Source organism: Callorhinus ursinus, unplaced genomic scaffold (assembly GCF_003265705.2).
Source record: "Callorhinus ursinus isolate GAN/ISIS: 27379988/994484 unplaced genomic scaffold, GSC_fseal_2.0 scaffold12, whole genome shotgun sequence".
In the NCBI taxonomy this organism is placed as follows: Eukaryota; Metazoa; Chordata; class Mammalia; order Carnivora; family Otariidae; genus Callorhinus; species Callorhinus ursinus.
The window spans coordinates 73,373,300-73,389,615 of NW_027397074.1; the positions used below are offsets into that span (position 1 = coordinate 73,373,300).

Here is a 16,316-nt window from a genome sequence, read left to right on the forward strand (position 1 = left end):
AGGTTTTTGCACAGAGGCTGGAGGACCATAGCTCATGCTCTAAGAATTTCCTCTGACCCCAGCTCTACCACATCATTCTCCAGGGGTTGGTTTTACTTCTGAGTTTTCTGGCTTCTTAATAATTCTGGGTCTTATTTGGTGATACCAACCAAAACCTAATGGGATTTTTATCATTATGTTTCTTCCTGATGTGTCCTGTTGGTTAGATCAAAGATGAGAAGATTAAAAAGGACAAAGAGCCCAAAGAAGTAAAGAGCTTCTTGGATGGGAAGAAGGGATTTACAGAAGTGAAGTCACAGAATGGAGAATTCATGACCCACAAACTTAAACACACCGAGAATACTTTCAGGTAAGAAACAGAGACTACTTAACAATGACTGTGTTCACATGTGAAGAAAAAAATAATAATCAGCCTCCCTCTCCTGTGCCTCCAGACAGAAACGTGCTAAACGGGCAACATATTTCTGTTGTGAAGTCATTGGCCATTGTCTCAAAGATCCTCAGTCAGCAGGTCAGGCTATCAATCACTAACAGAAGACAGGCAGTCATTGCTCAGACAAGATTTAATCTGCTTTTCCCATTATTTAGCAAAGCAGATCATGCTTAGGATCCATGTTTTTGTTCCCTGACTTAATATGCTCACGTAAGATCAGTTCAGTAGAAAACATTATGACTGGGGTTAGTATCATGGATTCTCTGTATGGTCCAGCCAGTTTTCTAAGAGAGACTTTTCAGTATCATTTTCAAGAATGTATTTTTTTTTAAAGATTATAAATAAGTGTTTCTTAAAACTGAGATTGTCCTGGGGCTAAATACTTGGGAAATGCTGGGTTGAACTCAGTTAATTAGCTCTCGTTACTGCAGGACTTTGAGAGCACTTGATGTTAATTTGCACTGGGAATCTCAAAGAGGGAGGAATAGGGCAGGGCCCTAGTGCTCCATTTAATACCCTTTGGAGAACCCTCTTGCATAGCTTCAGCTTTCCCTCCTCCCCCTCCCCCCGCCCCCCCCCCATCATGTTGAATACCTGGACAATTGATTTTGGGACAGATAGACAAGTACGTACAGGTAAATCCTTACTTCTAGATACACTGAATAGTGAGAGCGCCCCACCAGTTCTGTAGAAGGACTCAAGTTACAGAAGCCTGCCATGGACACCTGGCCACAAGATTCTTTGTGCCCGAGTCCTACACATGCACTCCCTCCAACCACTGGTGCCAAATTCCTACCTCTGTTATGTCACTGGCTGGTGTGCCAGATGTCCTGGAACGTGGATTCCCATGGGGTTGTTTTGGCAGCAGTCTTGCCTGTGGACCCTGTTTTTCTCAACAGTTCAAATAAGAAAGTTCCCCAAGAGCAGGCATTGTGTTGAAGTCGGACGTATTCCTTACACCAAAGCCTTTGTGGCATTCAGAAGCAAGGAGAGCTACTAGGGCTCTGCTCCGCTAAGCAGGATAAAATGGGGACATTTAATTGCCCCCCAAACAACTTCTCTATACAAAAATTTGAGCAGAAAGGCAATCACATTTATCCAAGGGAAAGCCTGCGGAAGAAAATGGGTGCAGAAAATGCCCAAGTAAGCTGTGAAGGAGGATGCAAGATCCTATAGATGTTACTTGGGATTAGCAAGAAAGTAGACTTCAAGTAGAACATTAAGAGTTTATTAAGAATTCGTAGAAAATCTAGAAATTGAGTTGATTCCAGCTGGTAAGCTGAGTCCAAAGCTTGCTGGAGTGCCAGTCGTTCAATATTTCAAGGCCCTAGAACAGTGTCAGGTTCATGAAAAATATCGAATGAATATTGCCTAATGATATTACTGTCTTATTATTTGATAGTTTAAAATAGGTTTTGTGGGTATGATTATATTTTTCGTTAAGAAAAATGTTTTTTAAAAATCTGTCAGTAGAAAGGAGTTTCGTTAACAATTAGCAAACTTGCCAACCAGCTTTAGTCCAAACTCAAATTAATAATTAACACGCCCATTGTGTGGAAATCCAGAGAGCTGGGAATTCAAAGAGAAAAACCACAAGGATGGCAACAGGTGTAGCACTGAGAATTCTTAAATGTGACTCTGGCCTTAATTTTTCCATCTTTGGGCAGAAAAAAAAAAAATGACAGAAACAAGCAGCCACCGTATCATTCGTTTTTATGTAGCTGCCAACATAGGTTAGTTTTAGTTTCAATTCGAAGTTGATGCCAGTAGAAGCAGGGATGCCTGGTTTTGCTGTATATACTTAAAAAGCAAGGAGCTTTATCGAGAAGGGAGTAGGAGCCTCTATGTAGAATAGCCAAGTGCCTACTAGCCTAAGTGCAAACAAACAGTGTTCATGGTGAAAGGTCTGATGCTCATCTAGACTTATGCCTAAGGAAGCCAAGGATAGAGGAGAGAACTTCTGGAAGAAATTTCCATATTAGTGTCATCCTAGTGCTGAGGGCATGCCAGTACATCTGAGTAGAGGTGACATGGATAAAACTCTTGCTACTGTTTTGAGCATAGCTCCTCATGTTTAATTGCTGCCCCCTTTGATATTTGTTTTCTTTTTTTTTAAGATTTTATTTATTTGTCAGAGAGAGAGAGTGCGTCCACAAGCAGGGGGAGTGGCAGGCAGAGGGAGAAGCAGGCTCCCCGCTGAGCAAGGAGCCCGATGTGGGACTCGATCCCAGGACCCTGGGATCATGACCTGAGCCGAAGGCAGACTTCACCGACTGAGCCACCCAGGCGCCCCAGTATTTCTGTTTTCTGTGATTACATTGTTTTCTCTAAAACATGACAAAAAAAAAAAAAATCTCAACTCAATGAGCAAGCTATAGAAAAAGCGGATTATACCAAGGGCTTTATAGAAAGTACAAAACAGGAATTTCTTTTGCTTTCCATCTATTTTTAACGTGGTAATTAAAGTTTTTTCTAATTATAGGAAAAAAAGATACTCATTATGAAACATTCAGAGAACAGAGCACCCACCACCCAAAAATAGCTACCAGTAACATTTTATCCAGATACCTTTTATGTGTATATATTCAAAATAGACATATATAGTGTGTATATGTGTGAATATAACTATAAATATATATTTTTAAATTGATTATTGCATTATATCATAGCCACCTTTTTGTACCAATGAATATAAGCTTACAATTAATATCGTTGGAGTATTCCACCAGATGGATGTGTCATGATTTATTGAACCAGTCCCTAATGACGGACATTTTCAGTGTCCAAGATGAAGACTGAGCGACACCTAGTGGAATCCAGAGAAGTTTCTGTAGCATGTGTTCTGCCAGTCTAACTCCTGTGCACGAACATGATGAACGCCAAGAGAGAGCAAACTCATTTCTGAAGATGGATACACCTTGAATTAACACAGAGAGATTTTCTCTCTGGAGTCACAGACCTATGAACTTACAAGACTCTGAAAGAGTAACATCCAAGTTTTAAGGGACCTTCTAACCTTTGTTTAAAAGTTCATCTTTAACTGTCAAGAGCCTAGAACAATATTTTAAAACTTTTTAACCTAAACTCTTGGCAAGAAATAAATTTTACATCATGACCCAGTTCGCAGCTACATGCATACTTATAACTGAAACAAACATGTCAAGAGATGGTACTTTCCCTTGCTCTGTGCAGTGCACTCTGATGTTTTCTGTTCTGTTTTGTTTTAATGCTGATTATAATCCACAGTACTGATTTTTCCATCCTGCAGCTTGAAAAGGTTGGAAAGGACATGGTATACTCAGAACTACCTCAATGTTTGAGGGCGCCTGGGTGGCTCAGTTGGTTAAGTGTCTGCCTTTGGCTCAGGTCATGATCTCAGGGTCCTGGGATCAAGCCCTGCGTCGGTCCCCTCCTTGGTGGGGAGTCTGCTTCTCCCTCTCCCTCTGCCCCCCTTTTGTGTGCTTGTGCTTGTGCACATGCTCTCTCTCTCAAATAAATATATAAAATCTTAAAAAAAAAAGAACTTCCTCAATGTTTAAAAAGCATGAGATGTACGCATAAGATCAGTATTGGTAATTATGTAGTCTTGAACTCATTTTCTCTTTTATTCTTTTTTTCTTGTTCCATCACTAGAAACACTGAGCCCTTCTCTGCACCAAATAAATGATATCAGACAGTGGTAATTCATCTGTTCCTTAGACAAAGTGTTAGGGATGGGCTACCTGTGTTCAGAGCTGGTTGAGCATGACCTCACTGCTTTTTAAAAAGTACTTAAGCAGCTAGCAAGCCACGTCCTTGTCACTTAGCTAAGGACTATCTGTAACTAGGCACACTTCTGAGGATACCACTAAATTCTCCCAAAGAAAGTGCCAGGAGGATCCAGCTCACATGAGTTTTGCTCCAGTGACAACATAGTGCTCTGCTGCAGTTCTGTCACCACCAGCATGTTTTTTATATGATTTATGTAAGAACACTAAGAATACCAGTTCTGAAGTAAAATGTTAACATACCCCTGGGTAGTGTTCTGTCTCTAGTCTTAACATGTTCCCAATTCTACAATAAAATCCCTGTGGGTTCTCCTTAATCCCAAAAGAAAACTTCAACATAATTTCAATTTTATTTTTTTTTAAGAGTGATTTTCTTTTTTTAGTTCTTTTTTTTTTTTTTTAAGAGAGGGAAAGAGGAGGAAGAGAGGGAGAGAGAGAATCTTAAGGAGGCTCCACGCCCAGTGTGGAGCCCAGCGTGGAGCCCAGCATAGGACTTGATCTCACAACCCTGGGATTATGAGCTGAGCAGAAACCAAGAGTTAGATGCCTAACCAACTGAGCCACCCAGGCACCCCTAATTTCAATTTTATTTGTAACTTATAAAAAACGTACCCATTTTCTTGCTGTTTTATAAGCTGTGCCATCTGATGAAGCACTGCTTCCACTGGAGCATGGAAGTTAGTTAGGCCTAGACTGTGGAAATTCTAGAGCCTTACAGGTGGGAAACATCCCTCCCAGACTCTCTAGTCCTCAAGGTAGGAGGTGAGAGGTAGAGGCCAATATGCTCGAATCAGTTGATTTTTTTATGTTATGACAAACCATATTTAACTCCTAATATAATAATAGTACAGTGGAAAGAAGAGTATACTTGGTAGAGAAACACTAAAATATGATCATGGCTCTACCACTTTCTTGCTACCAAAAGTTTGGGCAGACTGTTTTCTCTCTCGCCCATCACTTCCTAATTTGCAAAATGGCGGTATTAACCTAATCTGCCAACTCCCTAATTATTGTGACTATTAAATGAGATAATAAATATGAAAAGGACATACAAAGCATAAGTAACAACCCTAACCGTACCACATCAGGGCTAATTTAGTAATTTTAAGTCACAATTAGGAATATTCCTGTCATGATAGACCACACAAATTGAAGCCATAAGGTCATGCTATCATTACGAACTTTCTTGGAGCAGCTGTGTAAGACTGGACACATATTACTGTATTTATAGGTCTTAATCAAGAGGCAAAGGGTAATTTCATCTGCCAGACATCAGCTGCTAGAGTCAAGTTCAAGACAAGGATGTGGATAAGCAGATTTATTTCAGAGCCTACCCCAGTTTCAGCCATCTTTTCTTGTCTCTCGCGCCTGAGCCTTTAAGTCTTCCCTCCTGATCCATGATTCTAGGCAGATCCAAATTAACCAGTAACTTGTAGCAGAGGACTCCTAGGGTCACACCTAGATGTTAGAAGTCAGTCTAATAGCATTAACAACTGATATTTGTAATATATGTCAGCATTTATTTAATATGTAATCTCATGGGATCCAAAGAATAGCCCACTGAGGTAAATAGAAAAAATAATATTTGCCCAGTTTTAACATGTTGTATCATGCATGTCATGTGGATTTTTTTTTAATTGTGGTAAAACACATAACATAAAATTTACCATCTTAACCATTTTTAAGTGTACAGCTCAGTAGGGTGAAGTACATTCACACTGTTCTGAAACATCTCCAAACCTGAAACTCTATACCCATTAAAAAACTCCCCACCTTCCCCCCCCCCCCCCCCCATAGCCACTGGTAACCACCGTTCTACTTTCTGTTTCCCTGGAATTGACTACTGTAGATAACTCCTGTAAGCGGAATTATGCAGGATTTGCCTTTTGGGGACTGGCTTATTTCATGTAGCATAATATCCTCAAGGTTCATCCATGTTGTAGCCTGTGACAGATCACCCTCCTTTTTAAGGCTGAATAAGATTACACCGTATGTATGCGCCACCCTCTGTTTGTGTATTTATTTGTTGATGGGTATTTGGGTTGCTTCCACCTCTCCACGATTGTGAATAATGCTGCTAGGAACAAGGACACACAGATATCTTTGCAAGATCCTGCTTTCAGTTCTTTGGGATATAGACCCAGAAGTGGGATTGCCGGCGCATATGGTAGTTTCACTTAATTTTTTGAGGAACCTTCCTACTGTTTTCATAGCAGTTGCACTCTTTTGCCCATTTTCCGTGCACCATTTTCCCACTGACAGTGTCTGTTTGCCCTGTTGTACAGCTAGGAAACCAAGGGTAAGTGGCAGAGAGGAATCAGATCCAGGCCTTGAGATTGCCGGCAGACCCCAAGACCCCTGGGGCTGGTGTGAAGATCCACTGTCTGACCACGGGCAGTAGAGATTTCTTTTGGTGGGGGATGCAAAGCCTGCAGATGACGTCCCTCCCTCTGCGGAGGCTGCCAGGCTGACGGTTGTCAAACCCCTTTGCCTTTGCGGACAGCCGCCCGGGAACGGGAGTGGGAGCGAGGGCCAGCGAGGCCAAGGAGGCCGAAGGCGCCTCGCAGGTGGAGGCCGGCAAGCGTCTGGAGGAGCTTCGCCGTCGCCGCGGGGAAACCGAGAGCGAGGAGTTCGAGAAGCTCAAACAGAAGCAGCAGGAGGCGGCCCAGGAGCTGGAGGAGCTGAAGAAAAAGCGGGAGGAGCGAAGGAAGGTCCTGGAGGAGGAAGAGCAGAAGCGGAAGCAGGAGGAAGCAGAGAGAAAAGTCAGAGAGGAGGTAAGGAGGGCGCAGCGCGGCCGCCACGGCAGCTGCCCCTGGCCCCCAGTCCACGTCCGGTGACCCTTCTAGCCCCAGGAGTAATTTTTTCGTGGTGGAATGCAGCTGCTCTTTTGAGCATGGACTCATTTTTACAAATATATTTTAAGAATAATAAAGTTAACGTGCCCTAGGCACAGTTCTAAAACCTTTATGCGTAGCACTTTATATCCATTTATAACTTTCTGATGTGGGTAGTCTTATTATCCCATTTTTCAGATGAGGAAACTGAGGCACAAAGTGGCTTAGTAATTTTCCCACGGTCCCATGTGCCTTAACCCATTCCCCTCTATTGTCTCTCAATAAAGAACGGAAAAGGTCTGCAGATTAGTTATAAGAACCAAGAGTCACATGATAGTTTTCTGATACTTGAAGAGTTTTGATAGAGAGATTTTTTTTTTTTAATAGTTTTTCTTTTTTTAGTGGAAGAGTCAGGAGATGAGGTCGTCACAAGTAGGAGCAGTATCTGCTTTGTTCATTACTGTAAACCCAGGAGACAACATAGTGCCAGGCATGTAGCAGGAGCCCAGTAATTATGAACAGATGAATGTGTTCCGTCTTTTAAGACAGAACTAAAAACAACAGATAAAGTTACAAGAAGGCAAATTTTGAACACTGAAAAAGTGCTTAACCAACTACAACTTTACAAGGTGCATTCTTTCCTTTCATTCTGAGGTGTATTATTATTCTCACTTTATGGACAAAGAAAAGGGAATCAGAATATTTAAGTGACTGCTGTGAGTCCCTTGACTAGTAAGTGGTAGAATCAGTATTGGGACCTTGATTCTCCAAATCAGCTTAGAGCTTTTCCCTCTGATCTTAGGAGATAGTGACCTTCCATGATTCAAACTATGCAAAAAGACTTCCGACGGCTTTCTGACATGGATCCTCTGCAAAAATTGCCTGACCTGTGTGGAAAGTTTGGATAAATTATTCTAAGGTCACTTCCAACTCCAGCTCTCAGTGAGCCAGTTGCCTTTGGTCGGAAAGTATTTGGGATGATAGTGCCTTAGAATCAAACATACCTGGGCTGGTATCCTTTGCCACGTGTAAGCTGGGACCTCGGCAGAGTTACTGAGCTAAGATAAGCTAAGACTTCTTTTCTTTGCCTGTAAAATAATGTCTACTTACAGCATTGAGGCTTGGTTATGATTACTGTTATCATTGTTGTTACTGTTATTTAGAGGAGCCAGAGTATCAGTGAAGGCAGAAGAGAAAGAAACACTAAGTCTTAGAACTGGATTGGACCTAGGAGACGGTTTGGTCTAGTGTCCTACCAAATAGTCATTACTCAGTACAGCCACAGAAACAAATGCCCATAGACTGGGCGGCTTACAAACAACAGAACTTTATTTCTCACTTTTCTGGAGGTTGGGGAGTTGAAGATCAAGGCTTCAGCAAATTCTGTGTCTGGTGAGACCCCACTTCCCAGTTCATAGCAGTCTTCCCACCACATCCTCACTTGGTAGAAGGCGGAAGAGACCTCTCTGGGTTCTCCTTAATAAGGGCACTAGTGCCCTTCATGAAGGCTTCACTCTTGTGATCTAATCACCTGCCAGAGACCTCAGCTCCTAAAACCATCACTTTGGGGGCTGGGACTTTAACTGTATGGGGGGCGGGGGGGGCATGGCACAAACATTCAGCCCATAACACACACAGTCATTCTGCCAGATGAACATCCAGTCTCTGCTTGAGAACATACAGTTCTAAAACTACAAAAAACTACACAAATCTCTCAGTCAGTCATTCATAGAGGGTGTGCCACTTGATCAGCACTGTGAATGTTTTGCCTGAGAGAGAGGACGGGGGAGAGTACTGTAGACCAGGAAGAAATGCACAGAGGGGGTAATGATACACACTGTGAACATCCGTGACTGCTCTGGTGAGTGTCTACATATTTTCAGGTTTGTCAAACCATCTAAAAGAATCTCCTCAGTTGAGGCGGGGACAACCATACAATTATCTCTTGTACAATTTGGTAAATATAATACCTTAGATTTATATAAGTTTGCCCATCATTTATCTCATTTGTCTTCACAACTCTCCTAGGAAGGAGGGAGAGGGACATTTATATTCCTCTTACAGACACAGAAATGGAAGGTCAGTGTTAAATGAGCTGACTGGATGGTAATGATGACGATCAGCTTCATACTGAGCACGAGACCCAGCATTTTACATGGGCTTTCTTATGTAGCTCATTGCAGCTATCATAATCCCCATTTTACAGATGATAAACTGAGGCACAGAGCAGAGAAGTGATGTGGCCAAGGTCACACAGTTGGGAAGTGGCAGCGCCAGAGTGTGAGTCAGGCAGTTGGACTCTCGGGCTCAGTCTTAACTTCTAACCACCGCCCTTGAGGAAGGGGTGGCATCCAGTCCAGAACCCAGCTCGTTTTCCTCTGGGACTAGTGCTCTCTCCCCTACAGCACTCTTTCCTTCTCGCTTGAAGCTCACACTGATGTCCTTGTTATATGTTCTTTCTCCCTCAGGAAGAGAAGAGGAGGCTAAAGGAAGAGATTGAAAGGCGACGGGCAGAAGCTGCTGAGAAACGTCAGAAAATGCCCGAAGACAGCTTATCAGATGACAAGAAGCCATTCAAGTGTTTCACTCCTAAAGGTTCATCTCTCAAGGTATTTCTTATTCCCAGAAATCCTTCTTATAACACCTCCGTTATAAAGTGATAGAAACTTGATTTTAGCCCCTTACTTAGTTATTCATCATTCAAAGCCTTTGCTTCATTTAGCTTTTTGCTCCTTCTTTCAGCCTTTTCACAGCTTCTCTTTGTAACATGTAGAGAGGAGAGAAGTAAGGCGGAGAGCTTTGTATCTGTTGTTCATTAGATGCTTTGGTATGCATTAAAGTGACATTCAGCGATTATCTCTGGATTTCACTGACCCATGCCCTCCAGACGCCTCATTGCTTCAAGCAGTTGAAAATGGAAACATTTAAAGTTTATAAAGTGGGCAACTATATTATAAAGGTTTGAGCTGCCTTTCATGCTAGCTGTTCACTTTTAATTTGTCATTATTAAAAGTAGGGCAGCGGGAAACAGTACTGGTCAAATCTGAAAGCTGTTATCACAGGAGGAGATGAAATGTAACTTGTGTAGGGTCCTTTGCCAGGATGAGTTTGGTCCCAGCACTGCCTTCGAGGAGCACAGCTCCTTATTGATGAAGGTCGAAGTGCTGGTAAGAGAAAAGAGAATGAGCAGGAGGGAGCCCGGTCAAGGAGAAGAGGGAAGGGTTGACATGCAGAGAAAAGAGAACAGAAGCAAGAAAGCGCTATCTATTATTTATACTCAATGTGCCATTATTTTCAAATATGTGTTTTGTTTTGAGAGTTAACATTTATTGAGTACCTGGCACAGTGAAGATAGTCAATAAATATTTGCTGAATGAATAAATGAATGAATGAATCTTCAGAGATTGGACCTTTTAACACTTTTATTTCTCCCTCGTTTTCCATCAACCTAGCTAGGCTACAAAGTGTAGGTGTTGGGCAAAACCAGTAGAGAATCATAGCTGGGCTCCAGCTGGTTAAATATATGCATGTGTGTGTCTGTAATTGTGTGTGTGAAGTCATCTCACGTGGCCCACTAAAATGACCAAAAGCCAGTTACTTCCATTTTACAGTTACTACCTGTTCCACAGGAAAATCAGCATGTTTGATCCCTAAAGAGCTTTGCTTAGTCTTTATGATCATCTGGGTCCCAGTCATAGTCTGACACCTCCCAAATAAACTTATACTCAAACCCTCTCTTCTCAAGATCTGCTTCAGGGGGAATCAGAACTAAGCCACAGGGGGATATTATTGTTTCATATTTGACACTTATAACATACCTAATAGGTGCTAAGTACTATGAGGGAGAGAAGTACAAAGCAAGCCATTGCCCCCATGGCCTTACCATAGTCAACTGCTCAGGGGAATCCCAAGAATTACCAGGTAACCAACTGCAGACTTCCAGTGCAGTGAGATCTCAGAGCAGAAGGAAATGAGTAGAGAGAATCTTTGTGGAGTGGATGAGTTTTATTGATGGACACTGAAATTTGGATTGCATAAAGTTTTCCTATGTCCCCAAATATTCTTTTGGATTTTTAAACCATTTAACAATACAAAAACTCATTCTTAGCTTGAGGGCTGTGTGAAAACCATGGCCTGCATAAGGCCCACGAGCACACGGGCCATAGTTTGCAGACCCTGCTATAGAAGAAAGAGCAGAAAGGCAGCAACAACAACAAAATTAAAAAGAAAAGTAAAACACAAAAGCAAAAAACAAAAACCCCACTCAGTTCAGGCTATCTCCATGCGGTGACCAGAGTTCTGTTCCCGGTCTGGGTCCTTGTGTTTCTGGCTCATCAGTAATCAAAGAAAGCTATGTTCTCTCTACCCTCCTTGAAATCCCACCCGAGCTAGACTTTCTTTGAACAGTCTTGGTAACACCAAGAAATCCGTAGTCATCTAAGCTTCTAATTGCTATTCTTTTCAGGAGAAACTATAGCCCCTTCTCCTTTCCTTCTTCAAATATCTCTTCTCTACTAAATTTTTCAACTTAACTTACTTCTCTGGTCTTTCCCTCAACCAGACTCCTGGCTTCCCATTTCATCCAATGTTCCTAGGAAGCCATTCATCTACTCCCTCTGCTAGAGAGGCATGTGTCAGCAAAGTATTTATGCTAAAAAAAACAAAAAATTTTTAATTCTTATGTAACAGAGATATGCTTTCAGGAACAGGCAGTCTGTTGCTTTTCTGCATAATGTGCCTTGAAGAATTTGCTGTGGCTCTGGTTTTAGAGCTCAATTTCATATTCTGTGATTGAATTCCTACAGTCGTTGATACTCTTGGCCCTGCAACTTTTATAAGTGGTCATGAGTTAAGATTGTAGAATGCCAGTGCAAGGGAAAACATTTGCTATTTGACCTCAAAATATTATCAACTCATGTATTTTGTTAAGTTCTCATGACTCCTATTCCTTGTCTGGGAAACTCTGAACCTGGTTTCTCACACTTAAAATTTTGTTAGCAGTGAATGGTTTTTCTTACGTAAAACATGCACAGAACAAATTGTAAGTAAATTAAATTTAAAATTGGGTTTTTATTATTGTTGTTTTCATATTTTGGTGGTGGAAGGGGTGTAGAGTAAGGAGAGAGCCAATTTTCTAAAATGAATAGCGTGCTTTCTTTCCCTTGAGTTTTATCGAGACAACACTGCCACCTCTTGGTCTTCAGAAGAACTAACTGCTCTTGTTAAAGTCCTACAGAAATTTGCTTAGTGTATAAATTCAGTACACATGTTACATTATCTAGATGAAGTTCAGGATTTCCCAATAGGAATGCGTCAGTAAATGGGTGGTGAGACCTGACAAAATGAGATAATGAAGTCAAGCTGTATTCGATGTTGTAGGTACAAAAGGAGATGTCAGAGTCAGAATCGCCGTCATTTGAATTAATGGGATAGCCAAGGTTAGCAAGCTCATCCCAGAGTCAGAAGGATGCTGTCAGTGCTACAGAGAACAAGTCTCACCTCTGCTGCCCCTTCCTCGTGCCTCTGTCCTTCCCCTATGTGTTTCATTCCTCCACCCCCCGCCCTGCCTGTGTTCCCCGTCTTCGTGCATGGGTTTGCTCTGCCCCTAATGCCCTGTCCCTGTAACTCGTGCACTCTCCCCCCCACCCTGACCTCCATAAACTCATTGATAAAACTGTGTAGACTATAAACTAAAAACCTCAGCTCAGAATCAAAACTACTGAAAAACTTCTCCGCTGACCCCAGGGAATCACTTCTCCCAAGGCCACAGCATTTTCTTCTTCTCTTTACTATGGTACCTCTCATAGAGTGTGAAGTGTTTTATTTGTGTCTTCTCCTAGTCTCCCCTGCTAATTATGTTCTCCTTAAAGAATGGGACACTGTCTTCTACACTGTTGAGTGTTCAGCTTTATAGAGTGAGTACTCTATAATATGTAATTTTTTGGTTAGTTGTTTAGCTGACCAGCTGGCATATTAAAAATGGCAGTGCATTGCGTGGTTTCGGTATATTTCACCTTATTCAGCTGGGAACTTCTTCTCCAGAAGTACAGTTCTAAGTTATATTAAAATCAGAAAAATAAGATTTAAGACACTCTTCATCCCATAAACTCAGGCCTACCGATAACACTTTGTTGCAGGAAGTTTTATTTTTAATGAGTTTGCGTTTATCATTGTGAGAAATCATTGGAAAGAGTGAAATGCCCCCAATAACATCTATAAACAGCCTAACAGTGTTTATTAAAAAGTCCACGAGTCCCAGGGACAATCCAGGCCAGAAAGAGCCACTAACATCTCAGAAGACTGTAGGGGATACTCAACCACACCAGCCCGGGGTGGCTGAAGTCTGGTAGATTCCCTGGCTGCCTGAACAGGGAAGAAAATGGACCCCTTCAGCACATGTATGCTTTGGCACAGGCAGTCATATACAAAGGTTTTACTATTTGCTGATTTGGGTAGGTGATGGGTGACAGAGGCTATTTCTCCCCTGGCATTGGGTATCATAAGGAGTCAACAGATACTTGCTGACTTACATAGAACATCTGATTTGAGTGATACAGTTTCAATGAAATAGAGTGTTTGATTTAGTAGCTTTAGTTTTAGCAAAAGGAAGTTCCTAGCTTTAAAAGGGAAAAGGATCTTATTAAAGACTACCATTTCATATATATCCATCAGTTTTTCTGTGTTTATTTCTGTCATTCCCACTTGGGCTAACAGGGGTTTCATGGGAGGCCTCAGCCCTGAGGAGCCATACTCCAGATCTCAGGCCCCTCCCATCCCTGTCTTCCACGTCCAAGGCAAATTAAATTCAGCAGTAGGCTTGACAGCTGTCAGGAAGCCAGGCTAAGCAGGAGGTGAATCGTGCACAGTTCCTAGTTACCTTTCTTATTCGACCCTATTACACACGAAATATATAGTTAAAACGCTGTGGGAAATTGCCGTTAATCAAATAACGTGGTATATTTATACTCATATAAATACGTCCTAAAGGGTAACAGAATGTGCTTTTGGAAGAAATGGTTGTTGTCTTGAAATGTATTTATTTTGCCTCTGATTTACATTGTTTCAGAGGCATTTTTATTCCATTTCTGTCTGGTCTTTAATTTGCCTCCAGAACTTTGTATTTCTCCACACCTTCTTTATCATCTGCCATTTGTCCCCTCCAAATCTCACTCTCAAATATCTCAAAGTAGTTTTATTATTACTATTACCCTTACACGCACTCTGGTGCTTTTACTCACCAAGTGGGCTGAGAAACATTGTTTATAAGCTGCAAGTATTAACTGGGTTTTTTTTTTTTCAATTTCTAGATAGAAGAGCGAGCAGAATTTTTGAATAAGTCTGTGCAGAAAAGGTAAATATGATTGATTGTGAACAATCATCAGTTGAGAATCATCAGCTGTTATATATATATGGAAAGATTCTCTCTTGTATTTTTATGTATGTGTGTGTGTGTTTATTCACTTAAACAGTGGTGTCAAATCAACTCATCAAGCAGCAGTTGTCTCCAAGATTGACAGCAGACTGGAGCAATACACCAGTGCAATTGAGGTGAGGTGGCCTCAGTCGGGGGCAGAAATAAACTCTGGGGATGGATGATCATAGAGGCTTAGGACAGTAATCAGGTCCAGTAACCACATTACTGTGTGAGAATATTAGTGATGCTTCACTGTACTTTGAACTAGTTATAGAGAAGAGCAGTGATAGCGATAAATTATAGAAGATTTTAAATAAATTATTGTTTTCTACTTTCAGCTGGAATATTCTTTAATAAAGCTGTTACTCGTTTAATGAATGGACTCATTGGTATTGAACTATATTACTTGTATGTTCATAAGTATATCTTTAATATCCTTAATTACTTTTAAAATGTGTTCCCATATATAGTTTAAACAGTTGCAACTGTGGTTAATCCTTTTTTATCTATAAAAACTTCTATTATCAAATAAAAGTAGTAGTGTAAGCTAATATAAAGATGATAGACCAAGTTTAATCGTCATCAGTTTCAAATTGTTTTGTGCTTGAAAGACCATAGTTTTATGCTTCTTTCTGTTCCAACTTCCCCCCCCCCTCCAAAAAAAAGGGGGTCTACAGTATTTGGAAATAAAGTATATTTCCAAGTACCAAAGCACTTGGTACAGTGCCATTGATCAAGATGTGTTTCTTTCTCCTTTTGTACTTTTAGTCAATGGTTTTACCCTTCTGATGTATATCAGAACACCGGCTATAAAGTAATTGGATCAGTTCGGTTTGATTTTTCTCCTCTCCTTTGTACTGCAGAGTGGAGATACCTGTGAAATAGTTCACAAACAAATGCTAAGAGGGAATAAGAAAGAGAGAGGTCTGGATGATTTATCAAATGAATAATCAAGTCCTAACACCCAAGAGGTGATTTTTCACAAGATTAAATGTCCAGAAAAATACAAGACAAATGGCAGATAGTTTTTTTTCTGTGGTTGAATTGATCAGAGCTCTTCTGGGATTAACAAAGCCAAGACTGTGGCTTCAGAGCTTACACAGCCCCAGGAGATTTTTTATGTGTAGGCCACCGATGGTACGTACCACTCACCCTGGCCAGCCACCTTGGCAGCCCATGCCACAGGCCACAGAGCAGGACCACCAGAGAGACTGCCTGATTCTGGGTATGCCCATCACTGCTGCTGGAAACATACTTGAATGCACACCTTTCATTTTTACATCTGTTCCTCCCTCCTTCTGGTATATTCTCCATACAGAGATCTCTCAGTTTTTCACCGTGTCCCTGTCTTCAGTCCTTTGTATATGCCCTTCCCTCTACATGGAACATAGCTCTTCACCTGGCTACTTCTAAATCTTCTGTTGGATCTCAGTTGAAATGTCACTTCTTCAGAGGAGCCTTCTTTGCTCCCCTAAACTAAGTATTCTTCCCCTTCATATATGCTCTCTGGGCATGCTTTACAGCACTACATTCATCTTTCATAGCACTTAGCACAATGTGAAATAAATACTTGTGTAACTAGTTACTGTCATTCTCTGCTATTAAAATGTTAAGTCCAGGGGTGCCTGGGTGGCTCAGTTGGTTAAACATCTGCCTTCGGCTCGGGTCACGATCCCAGGGTCCTGGGATCAAGTCCCGCATTAGGCTCCTTGCTCAGTGGGGAGCCTTCTTCTCCCTCTCCCTGTGCTGCTCCCCCTACTTGTGATCTCTCTCTCTCTCTCTCTCTCTCTCTGTCAAATAAATAAATAAAATCTTCAAAAAAAATAAATAATAAAATAAAATAAAATGTTAAGCCCACCGCAGCTCAC

General features: G+C 41.4%; 1 protein-coding gene across 7 annotated transcripts in view; it reads left to right on the top strand.

Moving 5' to 3' along the window:
• CALD1 (caldesmon 1) overlaps positions 1-16,316 on the top strand; it is a 181,419-nt gene that overhangs the window by 153,559 nt on the left and 11,544 nt on the right. For all 7 annotated transcript variants that reach the window (XR_012380346.1, XR_012380348.1, XR_012380349.1 and 4 more), the window contains 5 exons: positions 207-349; positions 6,704-6,974; positions 9,503-9,643; positions 14,342-14,385; positions 14,504-14,582. Coding sequence is in view for 2 of the 7 variants with exons in the window: in XM_025854954.2 (XP_025710739.1) it covers positions 207-349; positions 6,704-6,974; positions 9,503-9,643; positions 14,342-14,385; positions 14,504-14,582 (678 nt within the window). In the remaining 5 variants the exon portion in view is untranslated. The remainder of the gene's footprint in view (positions 1-206; positions 350-6,703; positions 6,975-9,502; positions 9,644-14,341; positions 14,386-14,503; positions 14,583-16,316) is intronic.